The sequence below is a fragment of the Delphinus delphis genome, chromosome 11, assembly GCF_949987515.2.
Source record: "Delphinus delphis chromosome 11, mDelDel1.2, whole genome shotgun sequence".
Lineage (NCBI taxonomy): Eukaryota > Metazoa > Chordata > Mammalia > Artiodactyla > Delphinidae > Delphinus > Delphinus delphis.
The window spans coordinates 99,181,198-99,203,512 of NC_082693.1; the positions used below are offsets into that span (position 1 = coordinate 99,181,198).

The 22,315-nt window shown below is 50.7% G+C and overlaps 1 protein-coding gene across 1 annotated transcript in view; it reads left to right on the forward strand.

The window, feature by feature from the left end:
* The window catches only part of TBC1D22A (TBC1 domain family member 22A), a 314,302-nt gene that overhangs the window by 15,303 nt on the left and 276,684 nt on the right, over positions 1 to 22,315 (forward strand). The window contains exons 2-4 of the mRNA XM_060025836.1: positions 14,585 to 14,641; positions 15,652 to 15,992; positions 20,155 to 20,331. Coding sequence (XP_059881819.1) covers positions 14,585 to 14,641; positions 15,652 to 15,992; positions 20,155 to 20,331 — 575 coding nt within the window. The remainder of the gene's footprint in view (positions 1 to 14,584; positions 14,642 to 15,651; positions 15,993 to 20,154; positions 20,332 to 22,315) is intronic.

A 22,315-nucleotide genomic window follows, 5' to 3' on the forward strand; every position in this document is an offset into this window, starting at 1 on the left:
AAATGATATATTGTCTCATTTTTGCATTTAAAAAACTTCCTGTAAGTGGTGGTGTCCTACTGTGTGTATTCAACGTTTCACTATTATGTTAATGAACTTTCCCCATCTTGAATCTGGTGGCTGAAGTTCCTTCCTGTTTGCTGTGGTTGGTATTCCATTATATGCATATGTTCTAGTTTGTTTGTTCATTATTCAGTTGATAATGGACATCTAGATTTTTCTTAACATTTTTTCTCTTTGTGGTATTATGAACATCGCTGAACCTGTCTCCTTGTGTACCTGTGTAACTGTTTTTCCAGGGTGTGTAGCTGGCAGTGGAACTATGTCACCTGGATCTGCTTTTTAGAAGGAATCGTTAGGGTTCAGTGAATTACTGTAGTGTTTTAAAGCGGTACAACTTCTAAAAAAGTTTATTGGTTAATATATTTTTTAAGGAAAGATTTCATTATTTGAAAGGAGGTATGTGTTTTAGTTGCCACTTATTCTTTAAAAAGGGCTTTAGTTGAAGCCTGTTTTCCTCTTTCCCTGTGCAAAACCGAATAAAAATGTAATTTTAATGAGATAAAATGAGGTTCCTTTTAGTCTGAGCTTGAACTTGGTTGGAGCATTTTCTGCTCAGTAAACACAGGTGGTTTGCCCATGAAGAATTAATGCGTTTCCTGCTGTCCTGGGAGGGCAAGGCCTGCAGTATGTGATAACGCTGCAGACTGTGGTGAAAACGACGTGCAAATGGTGGGTTGCAGGCCAGACCGCCTGCTGGGTTGGAGCCCTATTGAATACATTTGCGCATAATGGAAGAATGCCAATGTTCCAGGAAAGACAGATGGATAGTATTGGTCAATACTGTCTGTAGGTCACTGCAGTACTCACACTGCTATTATATGGTTATCTCATTTCATACACATTCTTATTTCTATTTCTGGGATGAGGAAGGTAAAGCTCGGAACAATTACTTGGTTAACGCTCTTATTGGGACTTGAACCCAGGCCTTTGGATTCCTAAAACTGGAAACTTTCTACCAAGGTCAGGGAGGCATCCATGGAAATTTCAGGAAAGGGACCACGACAGATGGGTGGTGCTTGACCTAGGCAGGCTGATACTTTTTTTTTTTTTTTTTGGCCAAAAGAAAGGAAAAAAGAAAAGAAAGCTCCTGGGTGTCACTGGGAAGTCTCGAAGGCTGCAGCCTGAGTCCCTCACGTGTCTAGCAGTTGGGCGCAGGCCGTCACCCGGGACCCCCGCCAGCACTGTTAGTTGTGGTGCCCACACGTACGGGCCCTCCACGTGGCTGGTGTGGGCTTCCTCACAGCATGGTGGCCAGGAGAACCAAGTGGAAGCTGTATTGCCTTTTAAAAAAGTTACATCTTCATTGAGATTCACATATCATAATTCACCTATTTTAATTCACATACGCCACCATTCACTCATTTAAAGTGTAAAATTCAATGATATTATATTGTATTCAAAAAGTTGTATAACTCTCACCACAGTCAATTTTAGAACATATTTATCATCTCAGAAAGAAACCCTGTACTCATCAGTGGTCACCCCGGGAAACCACTAATCTTTGTGTCTCTATAGTATGATTTGTCCATTAGAGACATTTCATATAATGGAGTCATGTGATAACGTGGGGATTTTTTGGTGACTGGCTTCCTGTACTCAGCATAATGTTTTCAAGGTCCTTTGTGTTGTAGCGTGTATCAGCATTTCATTTTATAGCTGCGTAATCTTCCATTTTATGGGTATACCACCTAGGGTGCAACTTTTTTCTTCGCATGTGGTTATCTAGTTGTCCCAGCACCATCTGTGGAAAGACAGTTCTTTCTCCAGTGAAGGGTCTTGGCACCATTAAAAAAAAAAAATCAATTGACTGTAAATGTGCGGAGTCTGCACTCTCAGTTCTATTCCACGGATCTCTGTGTTTATCCTTATGCCGGTACCATACTGACTTGATTACTGCATCTTTTAGTAAGTTTTGAAATCTGGAGGAGTGAGTCCTCCAACTTCGTTCTTTTTCAAGAGTGTTTTAACCTGGTCATTCTGGGTCTCTTGAGTTTCCATGTGAATTTCAGGGTCATCTTATCAATTTCTATGTAGAAGCTGCCTGGTATTTTGATAGGGATGCGTTGAGTCTGTAGTGAATTTAGAGAGTGCTGTAGGCTTAACAATATTACGTCTTTTAATACAAACATGGGTATTTTTCCATTGATTGAGGTTTTCTTTAAATTCTTTCAATAGTAGTTTTTAGTTTTCAGAGTATAAGTTTTATACATCTTTTGTTAATCTGTTCCTAAACATTTCGTTCTTTTTGATGTTATAGTAAGTGGAGTTGTTTTTTTAATTTCGTTTTTGGATTGTTCATTGCGAATGTATAGAAATGCAATTAATAGTTGTATGTTCGTCTTGTATGTTGAGGCCTTGCTGAATTTGTTGTTTAGTTTCACTACTTTTTTAGTGAATTCTTTAGTATTTTCTGTATATAAGATTATATTATCTTGTTAGTTTTACTTCTTCGTTTCTAATCTGGATGCCTTTTATTCTCATTCTTGCCTAGTTGCCCTAAGACCTCGAGTACAATATTGAACAAAAGTGGGGAGAGTGGACATCCTTGTCTTGTTCCTGACCTTAGGGGGAAAACATTCAGTCATTCGCCTTAGGTATGATGTTAGATATGGGTTTTTTGTAGATGTCTTTTATCAGGATGAGGACATTTCCTTCTATTACTAGTTCGTTGAGCATCTTTATCATGAAGGGGTGTTGGGTTTTGTCAGGTGCTTTTTCTGTGACTATTGAAATCATTGTGTGGCTTTGTCCTTTTTCCTATTGGGATTTTCAGGTTTTAAGCCAGCCTTGCACTCCTTGGATAAATCCTACTTGGTCATCATGTACAATCCTTTTTTAATGTTGTTGGATTTGGTTTGCTAGTATTTTGTTGAGGAGTTTTGTGCGTATACTTATAGGAGATACCGGTCTGTAGCTTTTTTTTTTTTTTTTTTGGCTGCGCGGCTTGCGGGATCCTAGTTCCCTGACCAGGGATTCCCTGTAGTTTTCTTTTGTGATGTACTTGTCTGCTTTTGGTATCAGGGTAATTCTGGCCTCAGAATGAGTTGGGAAGTGGGTGGGCTCCTGCTTTTCTCCCCTTTACCAGAACAGCTCTGCTTCTGCCTGTCCTGTGTTTCTCTGTAAAAATTCTTTTGAAAAGTTGGTTTACTGCTAAAACACCCCCCTTCACACACAAAATGAAACCTCACAGGACAACAAAACTGGAGCTACATGTGTTAACACTGACACACAAAAAAACCATCTTGAGAGAAAATAAAGCTGCAAAAAGATACATAAAGTTGTGTATATTATAAAATAATATTAACTTAATCTTTACAAACATGCAGAATAATATCATAGGTTGCCTAGAGATGCACAAGTCTGCAGTAAAGGTATAAACACTTGTGTGAGAATTTTAAGTGTCAGATTCAGGTTGCTAGTGACCTCATAGGACAGTAGAATTGGGGAGGGTTTCAAATCTATTGTATGACAAAGTGATAGGGTTTTTGTTTTTCCGGCCGTGCAGCGAGGCTCGCAGGGGCTTAGTTCCCAGACCAGGGATCGAACCTGGACCCCACAGCGAAAGCACCAAGCCCTAACCAGGGACCGCCAGGGAAGCCCCCAAATGATAGGGTTTTGGATGGAGCTAAAGTGACGCTGTGGTGTTTGTGTGGGTATTTATGTTCTAGGTGCTATTAAGCTGGCCTTGCAGCCTGCTAGCTGGGTGTGACCTCGGGCAGGCCACTTAAGCTTTCTGTCCCTCAGTTTCTGCATCTGTACGGTGGGGATAGCCATCTGCCCGCTGGGTCGTGAGGGTAAGAGGCACAGACACGCTGAGTTTGGAATGATGCTGAATCTGCCCACACGGCTGTTACGCTCTGTTTTATCGTCTGCTGTATGTCATGCTGAAGAGCAAACAGGAGTCTGCAGCAGACTCGGAGGCTGCTGGGAAAGGCTGGAGCCGAGCGGGTGGCGCACAGTGGGGTGGGCACGGTGTTGTCCCTCCCCCTTCCTGTGTGCTTCTTGCCTTTGGCAGAAGCTCCTCCTCCAGGGCCCCTCCAGGCCCGCCGTGCCCTCCCTGTGGGCCTTGCCCACCGCAGAGGTGTCCTCGCGGGGCAAGTGGAGAGTCACTGCCTTGCTTTCAGATCACGGCAAAGACAGGCCTCTTGAGAGCCCCTCCCGTCCTCTGTGGAGTGAGGGCTGGACTGGGGTCCTCAGGCCCCTCTGCACTCTGGTGTCCCAGGACCTCGAGGCGAGTTCCGCCCTGGCACTCGCCTTCTGCGCTCTCTAGTGACAGGCCACCAGCTGTGGCTTTCATTTCCCAACCGTTTCACCCTCTCCCGCGCTGTCAGGGTCTTATCGTGTTGTTCTCTTTGCTTGGAACGTTCTGTCTACCTCACTCTTCCTCTTCTTTTCATAGGTCTCAGTTTAAGGAATTTTTCCTCGAGGAACCTTCCTTTTCCGTAAGACTGGCCTTATGTACCCTTGTGGCATGTTATTGTAGGAATTCTCATGGAGCATTATAATGCTGGTTCGTTTTTTGCTATTATAAGTAAACTGCAAGGTCCTTAAGAGTTTGGACTATAGTGTGCTCATCTGTGCCTGTCCAGCACCCATCATGATGCCCATCACAAAGCGGCATTGTCAAATGTTTGTTACATTTTGCCGAGACGTTTTAGGATGTAAAAAAGAGCATTTTACCTGATTTAAATATCGTGCTGCAGGCACAGGAATGGAAAACTGAATAGAAACTGCATAGGAAACTGAGAAAATGACCTATATATAATAATTTAATGTATTATTAAAGATGATATCCTCAAACCAGTGGGGGAAAGGGTAGGTTGTTTAATAAATTGGAATAGGTTACTTTTTAAAGAAGTTTCCTACTAAGTAGTATATAGCGAAATAAAATAAATTCTAGGCGACTGAAAACACGGGGGTAAAAAATAAAACCACAGAAATATGAAACACTCATATTTATGCAGCCTTAGGTGTTATGGACTGAATGTTTGTGGGCCCCCCAAATTCGTATGTTGAGATCCTAACCCCCAACGTGATGGTGTTAGGAAGTGGGGCCTTTGGGAGGTGATTATGTCATGAGGGTGGAACCCTCGTGAATGAGGTTAGTGTCCTTACAAGAGAGACCCCAGAAGGCTCTTTCACCCATTCTGCCATGTGAGGATATAGGGAGAAGATGTCTGTCTGCACACCAGGAAGGGAGTTCTCCCCAGACACTGAAAGTGCAGATGCCTTGATCTTGGACTTCCCAGCCTGCACGACTGTGAGACTTTGTTTATAAGCTGCTCAGTGCATGGTATTTTTTATTATAGCACCCTGAATGGACTAGGGCAGTAGGGGGTGGGCTTTTCCAAGTATAGTCCTCAAAGCAGAACCCTCCGTGAAGGATAAAAGTGTGATGACTTAACATAAACCTTTAAGCCTCCCACATACCAGGAAAACAGATTTGCTACCTGTATTAGTTTTCCATTGCTGCTGAAACAAATTACCACAAACCTCCTGGCTAATAACACATTTATTATCTTACAGTTCTGGAGGTCAGAAGTCTGCACACAGGTCTCACTGGGCTAAAACCAAGGTGTCGGCAGGGCTTTCTGGAGTCTCTAGGGGAGAAACCATCTCCTTACCTCTCTAGCTTCTCAAGGCTGTCTTGACTATGGCCCCCTTTCTGCATCCTCAAAGCCAGCTGTGCAGCCTCGCTCTGAGCCTTCCTCCATGGTCATGATCTGCCCCCAGACCACAGCCGGGGAGGTTTTCCACTTAAGGACTTGTGATTAGATTGAACCCACCTGAATAACGCAGTATGCTCTCCCAAGTTGTGTGCCCTTAGTCACATCTAAAAAGCCCCCTCTGCTGTGTTGTTACCAAGTCTAAGCTGGTACTGCCCGCTGCACAACAGGCCAGTAATCGAGAGAAAAGTTGTTGGGACAGGGAGTAGCGACTTTATTCAGAAAGCCAGCAGACCAAGAAGATGGTGGGCTCGTGCCCCAAAGAGCCAGCTTGCCTGAGTTAGAACTCAGGCTCCTTTTATACGAAAAGGGGAGGGGGTAAAGTGAAACACTTCCTGGTTCCCGTCAGCCCCCAGCGAGGATGTGTTCATTTCTTCCTCCCTGCAGTCATTCACAGGTGGGCCTGGGCAGGAGGTTTCCTGTGAGCGAAACAGAGGTATTTTAGCTTAACGCTCATTACCTGGGAGGCAGGGTTCCCAGAGATGGGCCACTATGTATAATTTAAGCTTACAGGCAACATCCCTTTAGCGATGAACTTGTGATAGAATATAAAAAGATTCTTGTGTATTACTATTCCCCACGGTCAGCATCCATTCAACGGTCTTGTGGGGAAAGGAATGAAGACCATTCTGCTGAACGGAGGTGATGAATATCCCTTAGAATTTTTAGTCCTTTTTATCTACAACTAGTTGAACCCGACGAAACCTCTTAGCAGTTTCTTGTCTAATTCGTAACTGAACTTGGGGTTTTGGTTCCAGTTCCCAGTACATATACTAAATTCCGGCGCTATTTATTTGGACCCAGTTAAACAAATTGGTTGCCCCTTCTCCAATGGGCAATGGAGATGGAATTCCCGTCTACTTCGGTTGGATGGCCAGGCCTGTTGGAGGTAAACTCATGAATAAATAGCACCCGAAGGTTTAATGTGATTGGCCACCGCTAGGTCTTTAGCATTTATAGATCCTCCTGCCTGGGCACACACCTGCAAGGCCTGCCATACAGTATTCTAAAGGGGCTTAAGAGCCACTGATCCGTAGCAGCGCAACTGGCAAGGCCTTATCCCAAGTTCAGTGTCTCGCGACATGTTTTAGCGACGTTCCTTTTTAATGTATGATTCATTTTCTTGGTTTTTCCTGTTGATTATGGTCTCCAGGATGAATGTTGTTTTAATGCCGTCATCCAGATCAGGGGATAATTTCCCTACGGAGGGCTTTACCCACATCAGAGATCTTCTGTCCAGGTGGCATATGTTTCCACGCATCCTGAAAGAGCGTCCACACAAACACTACCAGCTTGTCTGAAATTTCTTGCAGTTTAAGGCATTTGCGGAGAGTCTGTCTTTCAGTCCTCGGTGGGGCAGGTTCCTCTGTGTTGAGTCCCCATCTGGGGAGGTCTGACAGCAGGCTCTGGGTTATTTTTAAAGACCTTGGGGGAAAGAGCTCTGTCTCCTTTTCTGGGATTTTCATGAGCTCCATCTGTAGGCGTAAGGCGTGTTCTGGGGGAGTTCCCTGGCGGTCCAGTGGTTAGGACTGCGCTTCCACTGCCACGGGCCCGGATTCGATCCCTTGTTGGAGAACTAAGATCCCACGAGCTATGCGCTGCGGCAAAAAAAAAAAAAAAAAAAAAGTGTGTGTTCTGGACTCTGATGTCAAGGCGTTTTGGTGAAGAACTTCAGGGTGAGGTCTGTCAGAAAGACAACCAGCTCGCTTCCCACTGTCGGTTTTCCCCGGGGCTCCTGTGGGGAGTTGGCGCCTCAAGTCCAGGGGAGCCCCCGGGCCTCTTCCGAGCGTCCCTGTCTTTCTACCGTGCGAGGGGCTCCTGCTCTGACTGTTTCCTGTTTCCCAGCGTTCCTCGTCCTCACAGCGCGCTGTTCTTTCCCCAGTGAGGGCTCACCTCTCCTTCTGGGAATCCAGCGCCACTGCCAGAGAAGTGGCGTGTCGTCTTGCGTCTTCTTTCTTCTGTCGTTGTTCCCTGTTGAACACTTTAAAAGCAACATCTACCAATCGAGAAGCGTTCATTCCAAATTCACCACCTCATTGCTGCAACTTTGTCCTGATATCTGAAGCGCTTTGCTCCGAAATGTAAAATTCACCATTCTGATATTTCCAGGGACCTCGGGATCTGCATTAGTATGACGCCTGTAGGCCTGATAAATCCTCTCCGGAAATTCAGAGGTCTTCATTTGTTCTGCTGAGCTTCTTGAGTGTTGTTCAAACTCTTTAGCTTTGGTTTCCCTTTCAGAGCCCTGCCAAAACGGGGCCTTCCTCCCTCACTGGGGTCCCCCTTGGCTCGGCTGTGGGCGCTGCCAGGTGGGCTTCAGGTGCAGAGGATCCTCCCTGTACCCAGTTAAAGAAGTCTGAGAAACCCAGCCAGCTGGTCATTTGCATTTAGTCCCCCTGTGAGATAGTGGCATAGGGGAAATAGCCATGATGTCCCGGAAGTGGCTCCTGGCCCAAACTGGGTGCCCTGTCGGGTCTTAGATGGCGATACCAGACCAAGTCCCTGTGCCCCAGAAGCTAACACAGGCTTTTCTAATTGATTCCTAGAAGGAGGGGAGGTCCTGAGCCCCAGTGTCGGGAACGGGAGGTAGTGGACGGGGTGGATATATTGGCAGAACGGCCAGAGTGGCTGGGACGCCAGCTCAGCCAGAGGAGTGGAGGTTTGAAGCCGTGTGTGCTCGTTCTCATTCCCTTCCTTATTTTCCCTGATAACAGTACCAATGCTTGCACAGAAAGGATTCCATCATTCTTCCCTGCTTCTTTCCACAAAACAGCTATAGAGTCGCTCAAGAGCCACTTAAAACCATAGATAGCAATTGATCATCTAACCATTGAAAGGATGCCTTTTTGCTTTGGCATCAACCAACTGGGATTGCAGTGCAGTTGAACAAAAACCTGATTACTGTTGTGGCAAACAATTTAAGATGATTTCTATAATTATGACTGTTATCTCTACCAGGCTATACCAGAATTTTAGGAGTTCCGTATAATTTCTCGAATATATGCATTTACCCATGTGATACGATCTAAGAAGTTTATCATCACTCGTCTGACAGTGCCTCTCCTGCAATTCAACACACCACATAAGCCCAATGAGTTCAATATTCCTCTCTCTGAGACGGACAGAAAACAAGTAATTTGAGGTGTTCCAGGGACCCTCCGGAAAATCCAAAAGTTAGCCAGAGGTCAAATGAACCCCACTTAGAACTTGATTTTTGGGAAGTTTGTCAAAAATGTCAAAGCGTTTTAAACCAGTGATAATAAAAGATCTCAATGGCAAATACAGATCACTTAAACTCATTCTTTTACCAAAAGCAGTTCAATATTCTAAGAAAACTTTGTCCTCTTAGAGAACCAAATTCAGGTCTTGTACCACTTTACCTCTGAGATTTTAATTAAGTTCAATCTTATCTTAGAACTTAGTTTAGTTTCGAGTTACAGAAATCTGGAGAGACTCTTCCAGACAGACATTCCCAGAACATTATTCCTGCAGAGTTTACCCAAAACTCTCTACTTCATTTACCTCTATCTTACTTACCTAAAAGCTTCGTCACACTGTTATTTTTCTTGCTGACAAACTTTATAACGGGGATAGGGTCTTATTTGATTTCTAGTAAACCCAGGTACAATGAAAGTATTCTACTTAGTGGTGATGACTCTAAAGTCATATCTGTATCAAACCAACAGGCTTAAGCTAACCTTAACACCAGATGTTAATACTGAGTATTTCCTAGATCACGTGAACCTGAAACTCATTCTGGCCAGTTTCTTTTATATTTGAGTACTTATAAGCACCTAACTTCCTTGAAGCCAGTTAAATAGAGCTCTTCTACGGATTAATTTGGCAGTGCCACACATCTATAAAACGTGTGCAAACACAAACACAGGGACCTCATGGTTCCCATTCGAAAATTTTAGCCGTGAATCAGGTACAACCATGTAAAACCCATCAGTTACAGAAGAGGTTGGATTCAAATTGGGTTTCTGGCAAATGGGACAAATCAAGGTCACCTGTCTACTGTAGCTAAACCCTTTTTACTAGTATTGATGGAAAAGACACTTCTGTTTGTTTGTAGCTTTTGGTGATTTTAGGAACCAAGTGGAACCTTTCTCCTTTTCCTCGAATGTCCCACTCTTGGACAAGGACGGGTTTTTTTTCCTGTTCCTTTCCTCCATTTAATATCAGTAAAAGTTTTAAGTATCACAAAACTGACTTGGCTGTTAGTGGAGAAACAGTACCAAACAAAATGAAACAAAAAAACCAAAAGAACAAACAAAACCCTAAATAAACCCTCAAGTTTGGTCGTGGGGCTTTACATATACCAAGGACACAGGAGACCATAAACGGCGTAATAAACACAGCAAGAGTAGCAGTACAGGGCGCACAGGGTCCCAAGAGAACGCTTTCTAAACCCCCTGTGGAGATCCTAACAGGTACTGTGGCCACACGCTGTTACAATATCATCTTCCACTCACGCATGCTTCAGAGCTGTATTCAGATCCCTTATCCAAAATGCACCTCAGAGGACTTTCTTTGGGGATAGTTGAGACATTACTCCCTTTTCAAGACAAAACACAAAGGGCACACACAAGTGCCAGCACCCAAAGAAACCAACGAGCCGGTTCACAAATCGGGCAGGAGCCCAACAGCTCTTCCCACTCTCCGACAGGGTGCTCCACTCAAATACAAAACAAGTTCACAGATCGGGTAGGAGCCCAACAGCTCTTCCCACTCTCCGACAGGGTGCTCCACTCAAATACAAAACAAGTTCACAGATCGGGTAGGAGCCCAACAGCTCTTCCCACTCTCCGACAGGGTGCTCCACTCAAATACAAAACAAGTTCACAGATCGGGTAGGAGCCCAACAGCTCTTCCCACTCTCCGACAGGGTGCTCCACTCAAATACAAAACAAGTTCACAGATCGGGTAGGAGCCCAACAGCTCTTCCCACTCTCCGACAGGGTGCTCCACTCAAATACAAAACAAGTTCACAGATCGGGTAGGAGCCCAACAGCTCTTCCCACTCTCCGACAGGGTGCTCCACTCAAATACAAAACAAGTTCACAGATCGGGTAGGAGCCCAACAGCTCTTCCCACTCTCCGACAGGGTGCTCCACTCAAATACAAAACAAGTTCACAGATCGGGTAGGAGCCCAACAGCTCTTCCCACTCTCCGACAGGGTGCTCCACTCAAATACAAAACAAGTTCACAGATCGGGTAGGAGCCCAACAGCTCTTCCCACTCTCCGACAGGGTGCTCCACTCAAATACAAAACAAGTTCACAGATCGGGTAGGAGCCCAACAGCTCTTCCCACTCTCCGGCAGGGTGCTCCACTCAAATACAAAACAAGTTCACAGATCGGGTAGGAGCCCAACAGCTCTTCCCACTCTCCGACAGGGTGCTCCACTCAAATACAAAACAAGTTCACAAATCGGGTAGGAGCCCAACAGCTCTTCCCACTCTCCGACAGGGTGCTCCACTCAAATACAAAACAAGTTCACAAATCGGGTAGGAGCCCAACAGCTCTTCCCACTCTCCGACAGGGTGCTCCACTCAAATACAAAACAATTTCACAAATCGGGTAGGAGTCCAACAGCTCTTCCCAGTCTCCGACAGGGTGCTCCACTCAAATACAAAACAAGTTCACAAATCGGGTAGGAGTCCAACAGCTCTTCCCAGTCTCCGACAGGGTGCTCCACTCAAATACAAAACAAGTTCACAGATCGGGTAGGAGCCCAACAGCTCTTCCCACTCTCCGACAGGGTGCTCCACTCAAATACAAAACAAGTTCACAGATCGGGTAGGAGCCCAACAGCTCTTCCCAGTCTCCGACAGGGTGCTCCACTCAAATACAAAACAAGTTCACAGATCGGGTAGGAGCCCAACAGCTCTTCCCAGTCTCCGACAGGGTGCTCCACTCAAATACAAAACAAGTTCACAGATCGGGTAGGAGCCCAACAGCTCTTCCCACTCTCCGACAGGGTGCTCCACTCAAATACAAAACAAACTGGCTTAGTCCAGTGAAAAAGCCCCAAACGGAGAGGAAATAAAGTTTCTGGCTGTGCACACCGGAGCGACGTAACCCTACTGTATGGAGCCCGTCGGCCCCCAGAATGTCGATTCCTTGATCCAGCTGCCAAGCGCTGGGGTAGCCGGTGTCGTTTCAGGGAACTCTGGAGGGCAGACCCTCAGGGTGAGTGGTCCCGCCAGCTTCTAGGGCCTTACCCGGAAGTTCCCCGACTGGGGCGGCTGGCCACGAGCAGCAGGGCTCCTAGATGGCTCCCCCAAATCTGTCACCGAGTTCAAGCTCGTACTGCTCGCTGTGTGACAGGCCGATAATCGAGAGGCGAGTTGTTGGGACAGGGAATAACGACTTGATTCAGAAAGCCAGCAGACCAAGAAGATGATGGGCTCGTGCCGCAAAGACCCATCTTGCCTGACTTAGAATTCAGGCTCCTTTTATACGAAAAGGGGAGGGGGTAAAGTCAAGCATTTCCTGGTTCCCATCAGCCCCCAGAGGGGATGTGTTCATTTCTTCCTCCCTGCAGTCATTCACAGGTGGGCCTGGTCAGGAGGTTTCCTGTGAGCTAAACAAAGGTATTTTAGCTTAACGGCTCATTACCAGGGAGGCAGGGTTCCCAGAGATGGGCCACTATGTATAATTTAAGCTTATAGGCAACATCCCTTTAGCGATGAACTTGTAATAGAACACAAAGGTTCTTCCCTATGACAGTGTGAGGTGACACGTTCACAGGTGCTGGGCTTGGGAGGTGACGTTTTTGGGGCCCTTATTCTGCCCACCTCACTGCCTCAGTGACAAAGGAATCCTTTGTTTACAGAGAGGTTTTTACAAATCAGTGAGAAAAGGGTGAACAGCCCCTTAGAAAAATGGACAAAGGGTCCAAACAGGCATTTTACAACAAGAAGCAGCACAGATGAACAAAATATGTTTCAAGATCGCTCAACCTCCGCAATCATCGAGAAGGTGCAGAAGCAGCACTGAGACCCCTTTTCTCCCATCAAATAGCAATGATTCATGGTCCCTACTGTGGGCCCTTGAATAACACGGGTTTGAACTGCATGGGTCAGCTTACAAGTGGGTGTTTTTCAGGAGTAAATACTACAGCCCTGCACCATCTGGGTGGGCTGAAGCTGTGCGCACAGAACTGCAGGTAGGAGCAACCGGAGGGCCGACTGGAGGAAACGCTCAGATTTTCGACTGTGCGGCGGGTCGGTGCCCCCACACACCGCGTTGTTCAGGGGTCAGCCGTTTATACGTGCATCCTTTATGTCCCAGGCCTTCCTTCTCTGGGACTTTATCCTTTAGAAGTTATATTTGTGTGAAAGTATTGTCCCCAGAGAAGTTTATTGCTGCTTTTATAATCACACACAGTTTTAAACAAGTTAAATGTCTCACGGTCAACACTGGTTAAACCAATTACCCTGTAACCATATGGTGGGACAGTGAAATTAGAGGGGAGATTGTCCAGGGAGGTGGTACTCATTGTTAAGATTTGTAAAAAACTTACAAAACTTGAAAATAATTATAGATTTATGGGAGTTGCAGAGAAAGGTATGGGAAAGTCCCATGTGCCCTCAGTATTATGTTTTTAAATGTGTATGAGCTGCATATATTTTTCGTGTTATCGCATAATTTATGTATAACCATAAAGTAAATAAATGTATTTAAGTAAATTGAAGAACAGTAATATGGGGAAATAGTTGTGACACATGACTAAGTAAACAAGGTAGGATTTCATTCGTTCTGTTTTAAAAAGCTAAGAAGACTTCATCTATCTACTGAGCACCTGAGTGTCTGTGTTTGTGTTTACACACACGCACCCTGCAAGGCTCTGCCTCAGTGTAACAGTGGCTGTCTGTTCCACGTGGACCGCATCAGTTAGGACTCTGAGTGCCCATGGCGTCAACAAACGGGCTTGTTTATTTCATGCCATGAAGTCCGAGGTCCAAGGTTGGGCTGGCAGCTCTCAAACCTGCTGGAGACCCGCGCTCTCCCCATCTCCGCCGCCAGCCCCCACCCCACTGCCCTTCTTCCAGGGAGGCTTTAGTTTTAACTCGTGTTTATTTCTCTCGGGGGCAGGATGGCTGAGACACCTCTCGGCCTCATATGTGTGTTCCGGGCCAGAAGAAGGGGAAAGCTAAGGGCCAGGGGTGTGCCAGCTAAGCGTTTCTCCTTTGTCTCTTTCTGACCGGCCCCGGGTCCCGCGGCCGCCCCTGGCTGGGCGTCGAGAGGAGGAAGGGGGGGCGTGGGTGGGGTCGCTCCACTGACGAGTGTGCCGGCAAGTTACTCTGTTTCCGTCTCTTTTCCAGATCTACTCTGATGAACACAGACTTTATAGTGAAACCATGAAGTCTTTTAGCAAAATTATATTTCTCTTCTCTGTAATTCTGTATTCCATCTTTAGACAGAATGGTACCAGAGGAGAACTTCCCAACGGGCGTTTCGTGGTCCGTGTTTTAGTCCGAGGGCAGAGGCTGTGGGGAGCCTCCCCAGCTCCCCTAGTCGATGCCCGAGGCTCTGTGCTGACGCCCTTGGGGCTGTGGGTCCCTCAGTGAGGCCCGTTCGCAGGGAGGCTGAATGCCCTGCTTGTGTGCGGGTCGTGGGCTTGCACGGTGCTATTCATTCCTTCCAGACACGCCCTCGGGACCCTGCGGTGGCCGGAGTTGCTCCCTCGGGCGTGGGTTTGAGGAGCTGGCCTTCTTCCTGAGTCAGTGGGGGGCTCCTGGGAAAGCCGAGGAGAAGCTAATTTGTTTTCCTTTCTTTCTGAATAGCATCCAGCATGTGTATGGCGCCCAGCACCCCCCATTTGATCCACTGTTACATGGCACGTAAGTGACGCCTCAGATCTCGCAAGGCTGTTCTCATCTCAGGCCAGGTTTTGGGGGGCTGTGGCGACCCCCCAGCTCCTTGGAATTCTGAGGGGGAGGAAAGTGGCCTTTCACTCAGCCAACACACATCAAGCAGTTGCTTTGTGTGAGGCGCTGCTGGCCTTGCATAGCCCATCCTCGGAGGAGGGCAGACGTGGAAGCCATGGCCCAAGGTGGGCAGCCTGTGCGGGGTCTCGGGCTGCCCGTGGGCCAGGGCGGGGCTGGCAAGTCTTTGTGAGCTTAGATCGGGAGAACACACCAAAAGCAACAACAGCAAAAGGATAAATTGGACGTCATCAAAATTAAAACCTTTTGTGCTTCAAAGGACACACCATCAAAAAAGTAGAAAACCTGCAAGAGAAATCTTTTGCAAACCACGTAGCTGATAAGGGGTAATTGACTGTCCCTGCTCTCTGCCCACCGCCTGCAGCTTGCTAGCCCGTGTCTGGGCTCCTCCAGCAGGGGCGGGTGTGGGGCAGGGGTGGCCCTGGAGGACCACACGTGTCGGATGAGCTCCCGACACTCGGTGGGGCCAGTGTTGTGTGTCGTCGTGCTGTGGGCATCCTTGAAGTTGTCCCGTGTCCAGATCCACCTGCCAAGGGCCTGTGTCCCGCGAACAGTCTCTCCTGACCCCCACCGCCAGCTGCTGCCGTGGGAGGTCTGCCAAGGTGTCGGGCCGAGAGTGTTTGTGGGGCAGGGCTGGGCACTATCGCTGGGCAGTGCTGTGTGTCCTTGTGCGTTGGTCTGTGGGGCGAACGCTCAGCGTGACTCTCCCAGAAGACCTCTCCTCCTTCCCTGTCACTGCATCCTGTGAGCTCTGTCTCATTCTGGATGTCTCTGCATCGTGTCTGCTTTCTCACTCACTCTCGGCTCGCTTGTGTGCCTTTCCACCTGGGCTCTCCTCGCTGACCGGTCTTGGGTGGCCACGCTCAGCCCCCGAGGCGCAAGTAAAAGCTGCCTTTGCCTTGCAGCTTGCTCAGGGCCACACCCAAGGCGCCGACCACGCCGGCGAAGGCCAAGCGAGGCAGCACCTTCCAGGAGTTTGAGCGCAGCACCAGCGACGCCTGGGATGCCGGCGAGGATGACGACGAGCTCCTGGCCATGGCGGCCGAGAGCCTGAACACCGCGGTCGTCATGGAGACGGCCAACCGGGTCCTGCGCAACCACAGCCAGCGGCAGGGGTGCCACACGCCGCCGGGGGCTCTGGGGCCCGAGCAGAAGCCAGAGCCTTCGGCGGAGCCTCCCTTGGTCCCGAGTGGTGACCTCCGGCTGGTGAAGTCTGTCAGCGAGAGCCACACGTCCTGTCCCGCAGGTGGGAGGGGAGGGCTGCAGAGCTGGGGCCCATCTCCAGAAAGCGGGGCTGGAGGCTGCTCACCGGGGTGGGGAGGGCCCCATCCTCCCATACAGCAAGGGTCCCCGCCCTGGGGCTCCTGGACCCGAGCGGCAGCGGGCCTTCTGGGCAGCAGAGGCAGCGCACTTTCTCTGGTCCTCCTGGCCGAGTGCCTCTCCCCTGCAGATGGAGTGGCCGGCTGGGAGCTTTCGTGGGCTGCTTGGGGGACCCCGCCCTTGTCAGGACGCCCTGGCTGCTCCCGGGGGTGTTTCCAGGCCAGGGGCCGGGCCAGCTGCACGTTCCGGGGCTGGACCTCCCTCGGCCGCTTCTGACGATTCCCTGCAGGACACAGAGGCGTGGGCTCAGGGTCTGTAGGGGTGGGTCTCTGCTCCGCCCCTAAACTCCGCCAGGGTAAGCTCACGTCTGCATCTCGTATCCACATGCCTGGCACCGCCTTCCTCACTTCTGCTCGTCTTGTGTTGGAGGGGCTGAGATAGAAGACAGCGCAGTTGTTAAATGAGCATCTGCGATGGGTGAGACACTGTCCTCTGGGCTCGGGCTGCCCCAGGGGACAAGCTGAATGGAAGTCCTTGCCCCGTGGAGTGTCCATTCTGGCGAGGGGGACAGACAGCAGCCTACACACGATGTGTGAGGAGGCATGAGGGCTAAAAGGTGGCAGGTGCCAGGGGTCAGAACGGAGGTGGGAAGCGGTCCCCAGAGCAGGGTGGGGTCTGGGCTGTGGTCCTAAATCGGGCAGTCAGGGCACCCTCCCAGGGGAGGCAGCAGTGTTAAGGAGGTGAGGGGGTGATTGTGGGGGTCTGGGGGCAGGGGGGCCAGCAGTGCAGCTGCACACCCTCTAATCCCTCTCCCCAGGGTCTCCTGGGGGTTAGGGTGCTCGCCCCGTGCTTACAGATAAGAAAGTGAGATCATCACCGTAGCCTAAGGTTACCTGCTGGTAGTTGCAGAATTAGGTTTCATACTTAGGTCTAGTTTTCAAAAACGCTTTCCAGAAATTAACTTCTAAAATGTTACAGTCTTCTTAGGTGTGAATTATTTCATTTGATCCGTTTTTGTATTGGAACGTGAACCATTTTTCTTTAAAATAGGGTGAACTTTGAAGTATTAGAGCTTAAATATGGAAGGACATCCAGTTAGGGCTTGCACAGGTTGATGGAACGTTCCTGTGACTCGTGACGGGCACTCTGACCACCTCCTGTGTGCCCGAGCCGGGCAGGCGTCCCCAGGCACCGAGTTCCTCCTGCTGTGGGCTCTGCAGCTGATGCTGCGACCCTGCGAGCCGCAGAGGCGGGACCACGTCCAGGTCCTCTTTGTTCTTCCTGGGTGTCCTGGGCAGTTACGGAGATGCTGGTGATGTAACCCGAGCTGTCCTCAGGGCCTGCTGCCCATGGGGCGTGGCAGCCACGCCCGTCCCCGCACAGGGATGCGCTGCCCGGGCCGGGGCCTCTGCCTCGGGTGAGAGACCTTTGAGGTCCATTTGACTTTACTGCTCCTGTGAGCAGCGCTTTGGAATTCTGAATGTCCTGGAACGTTCCACCGCGGGGCATGGTGCAGTTAGAGTGTGGCTGTGTCTCTGCCAGCGTTTGTGCCACTGCCCGTCCCAATCCTGAGCCCCCACAGGGAGCAGATGTCACCCTGTGCGGTGTCCGCAGGGCCTCCCTGCTGCCGTCGGCTTTGCCCTTCAGCCCTGGGGAGATGGCGGCCTCAAAGCTCAGTGGTGGTGGAGTGTGGGCTCGTAGGCTGGCTTCCCCGGGCCTTCACTTCACCTTCTGGCTGTCTATTTCTTAATGAATGTCTGAGACATCTGTTGCCTTTGTACCTGAAGTCAGAGGCACTTTGCTTGATTTCGGGTACCACTGGGTTAATGGCAAAGCGTGTCATTGGCTGGGAAGGGCTCAGCGGGCATCGGCCAGGCGAGGGCTGTCCCCATAGCTGACCGTGACCCAGCTGCGAGCGGGTCTCGTATGGACACCAATGGGTGGTGGTTAAATCACACTCTCGGGGGCCCTGGAGGCGGGACGTTGACGTGTTTTCCACTCGCGGTGATGAGAGGCCTGGCTGTAGACTGTTTCCTTGGGGGCCGCTGCTCTTGCTTTACCTTCCAGATCCCACCAGCCCCACCTTCGAATGGGGCTCAGGGGCAAGTGGGGCCATTAGGGTCTGAATAAAGTCACACGGAGCATCTCTGCGATCGCAGATAGATAAAAGCGAGCACGTTTGCTCCGCGCTGCCGCGGGCCCCGCCCCTGCTGCGGCGCCTCCTGCAGACTCACGAGGACCACTGGGAAGAGCAGGTCCCCGGGAGGGAGGGGAGCTCTGAGTCCCGCCACCTCTGCCTTCCCCTCACCACTCCAGCCTGTCCTCGCAGAGCCCCGAAGCGGGAGGTGCTCTCAGCGCTGCGCCACGTTTGCAGGCTTTTCTGGAAGTGTAACTGGGCCAGACTCTGCCCGGAGGCCTGGGCCATCTTGGTGCCCCGCGGGCCCCCTTGGGAGCCTTGCCCGTGTGTTTGCTGTAAAGCACGGCAGCTCCCTTCTGACAGCTGCTGCCGGAGGCCAGCGTTAGCCTGTTCGCTGCACGTTGTTTGCTCCTTGCCCCATTTCCCGGAGCTTAGCTTTTACTGTACTTTTTTTTTTTAAAATTAATTAATTAATTAATTTTTGCGTGTTGGGTCTTCGTTTCTGTGCGAGGGCTTTCTCTAGTTGTGGCAAGCGGGGGCCACTCTTGATTGCGGTGCGCGGGCCTCTCATTATCGCGGCCTCTTTTGTTGCGGAGCACAGGCTCCAGACGTACAGGCTCAGTAGTTGTGGCTCACAGGCCTAGTTGCTCCACGGCATGTGGGATCTTCCCGGACCAGGGCTCGAACCCGTGTCCCCTGCATTAGCAGGCAGATTCTCAACCACTGCGCCACCAGGGAAGCCCCGTTTTTTTTTTTTTTTTTTTTTTTAAGTAAATTAATTTTTGGCTGCGTTGGGTCTTCATTGCTGCACGTGGGCTTTCTCTAGCTGCGGCGAACGGGGGCTACTCTTTGTTGCGGTGCGCGGGCTTCTCATTGTGGTGTCTTCTCTTGTTGCGGAGCACGGGCTCTAGGTGCTTGGGCTTCAGCAGTTGTAGCACGTAGGCTCAGTAGTTTTGGCTTGCAGGCTCAGTAGTTGTGGCACGCAGGCTCAGTAGTTGTGGCGCACGGGCTTAGTTGCTCTGCGGCATGTGGGACCTTCCTGGACCAGGGCTTGAACCCGTGTCCCCTGCATTGGCAGGTGGATTCTTAAATACTGCGCCACCAGGGAAGCCCTTTACTTTAAATTTCAGTTTTGGAAGATGCGATTGCTCAGTGCAATCTGGGCCCGGGGGTCTACAGCCTTTCAGGGCCTCTTGCTTGTGGGTCCCGTGCTGGTCCCTGGAGGCTCTTTGTCAAGTGACCTGAGGGCCCTCTGCTCTTTCCTTTGCCTGTCCCCAGTCCCGGGTGCTGGGTGCCGCGCAGTGTCACTTCAGGCCCTCTTGTGGGTCCTTGTGGGCAGCCCTTCAGTCTGTCTCAGGTCAGTGGTGCCTGGGTGAGGGCTGGGCAAGCTTGCACTCTGGTGGCCCCTCGTCTCCACCTGCAGTGGGGGATCTAGCTTCTTCTGCTTTCTCTGGGTGACGGTCCTTGCCTGACCTCCCTCCTGGGGCTCGGGGAGACCTGGGACGTTCAGACAGTCCTCAGCACCTCCATGGGCTTCATGCTCCCTTCACGTGTGCCTTGGTGGCTTCCCTCCATGCCAGGCCCGGGTGACCCGTGCAGGCATCCTCCCCCCTGCCCTACACCAGCAGATCCTCGGGGCGCGTCACCCAGGCAGGCCCAGACTGTTGGCAGCCCTGACAGACCTGGTCTACGGTTGGGGGGTTGTCAGTGTCTTGCTTTTCGTGGGGTGCGTCTGTTTCACTGGGGAACACCCCTCCACCAGGAGGGCCAGCACGCTCCATGGGTGTGAGCTAGGTTCATTTTATCCCTCAAGAAACCAGGTCCTCGCTGCTCGGTGATGGCAGATCCACGGAGGGAGAGCAGTGAGGCATGTGTGAGGCCTCCTTAGTGGTGGGCGTGGGTGTGGGTGTGTCCGGAGCCTCACCTCTGTTCTTTCCCCCTCCCTCTGCAGGAAGCGCCAGTGATGCCGTCCCTCTGCAGAGATCCCAGTCTCTCCCGCACTCGGCGACTGTGGCACTGGGTGGGGTGCCTGAGCCCAGTACCCTCAGCAGCTCAGCCTTAAGTGAAAGAGAGGCCTCCCGGCTGGACAAGTTCAAACAGCTCCTCGCTGGCCCCAACACAGACCTCGGTGAGTCCCCTGTGGGCGAGGCCACGCCGGCTGTGCCTCGTTTCTAAAGGGGGTGCAGCTCTGAAGGCCAGTCTGCTGCCATTTAACGCACTTGCTCCCCGTGTAATTCACCTGGTGAGAGGTTGATCTGTTGTGTTTCATGCCAGTAGATCACTAAGACGAGAGCCGTTTGTCCTGAAAGTTTACTGTCGACGTGTTTATTAATGTGCTTCCTCTGCAATTCGATCAGCATTTTCTGATCTGTTTTCCTTAATGCCCAGTTGCACTCTTCTGGCTTCTTAGCACTGCCTTGGGGAGCTCTGCAGGGCCGGCCAGGTGGACATCCTTGTCCTTCATAGTGGTCGTGGGGCCGGCGATCCGGGCCGGTGATGGACGTCCTGACGGTGGCTGACTTCGCACCTTCCTGCAGGGGCCCAGTGGGTCTGCGTAGAGTGTGAGCACTTCAGGGGGCAGGGGGCAAGACAGGTCTTGGGTGGAGGGGCCAGCAGGGGACAGGACAGTCACAGGCGTGGTTCTCATGGGTCATGATACCCGCTTGGACGCTCTGCAGCCAGGCTGAGGCGTGCTTGCTTTCAAGCTCTGCTGGAATTCCACTCAGATCTGTGTTCTTCTATTTATGGATCTCATCCCTGTTGAGTGCCACTCTGCACTGGGCGTTCTGCCCGATGCCGGAGCTTTCGGGAGGGTGGAGGTGGCTGTAGTCCCTCATGGTTGCGCTCCGCGGGCTGGGCGCCACGGCGGGCAGTGCCCCGCGTGGCCAGCAGGTGGCGCATGAGGCCCGCGGAGGGAGGCGGCCGCGGCCCAGGACGAGCCTGCGGAAGCCGAAGCCGCGGGCCTGGTTCGTGAGGCCGGAGGAGGGCGTCCTTGGAAAGATCCTGAAGCTCGGAAGGTGCTGCTCCAGCCCGGGTGCCGTTCTCACCGTGGGTGTTTTCTTCTTAGTTTTGTTCAGTTTTTGCCTGCAGAGTCGCACGGCACAGAGATTTGGGCCGGCTGTCTTTGGTAGGTGCAGAGGGAAGATGAGCCCTTTCCCTTCCCCAGCTCGCCTCTCCCCCTTTGCCCGGTTCCAGGTGTCATCTTCCAGAGATGGTCTGCGCACATGTTGTGTTAAACTTTTGATTTCGATGTGATTTCAAATTTACGGAAAAGTTGCAAGAACAGCACGAGCGCTCCCGTACGCTCCTTGCCCAGATTCACCGGTTGTTTACGTTTTGCCCCATTGCATTCTGTGTGTGTGCGCTTACGTGCAGACATGCTGTTCCTGAACCGTTTGAGCCATCTGCCCCGCGAGACTTCATTATTTCCTAAGAACAAAGACACCCTCTCGATGTTGTCATGATATCGCTGTCAAAGTCAGGAAATTAAACATCCACGCGGCACTGCTCTCTAACGCACGGCCCACGTTCACATCTTGACGCTTGTCCCAGTAGCACCCATGATACCTTTCTTCCTCGTCCAGAACCCACTGCAGGATCATGCGTGGCGTTCGGTTGCCACGTCTCTCGTCTCGTTAGCTGGAGTGATGCTCCGGCCTCGCCTTGTGGTCTTGGAAGAGCGTAGGCCCTTCGGAGTGTCTTGTTTCACGTTCCCCTGGTGAGATTTGGGCCGGCTGTTTTTGGTAGGAACAGCACTTAATTGATTTGCCTTCTTGGTCGTCGTAGCAGGAGGGCAGGGTGCTGGTTTGTCCTGAGGTTGATGAAGCCAGCTCTGATCCCTGCTTCAGGGGGTGTCTGCCAGTTCTTCCCCCCAAAAAGTTACTCTTGTTCCTTTGGTGATTCAGAGGTGATGTGTAGAGAGGTACTTGGGTCTGTGTGTCGTTACATATATTTTTTTCTTTCCTCTCCATACGAATGGTAACGCTGTTCTGCTCACCTTTTAAATTTAACCATGTATTTCCCGATAGTACTAGGGAGAGGCTGTGGCCCCTGTGTGGGGTCGGCAGTGAGCCCGTCTGTCTGCGGCCGCCACGCCGGTTATTCGCTGCCCC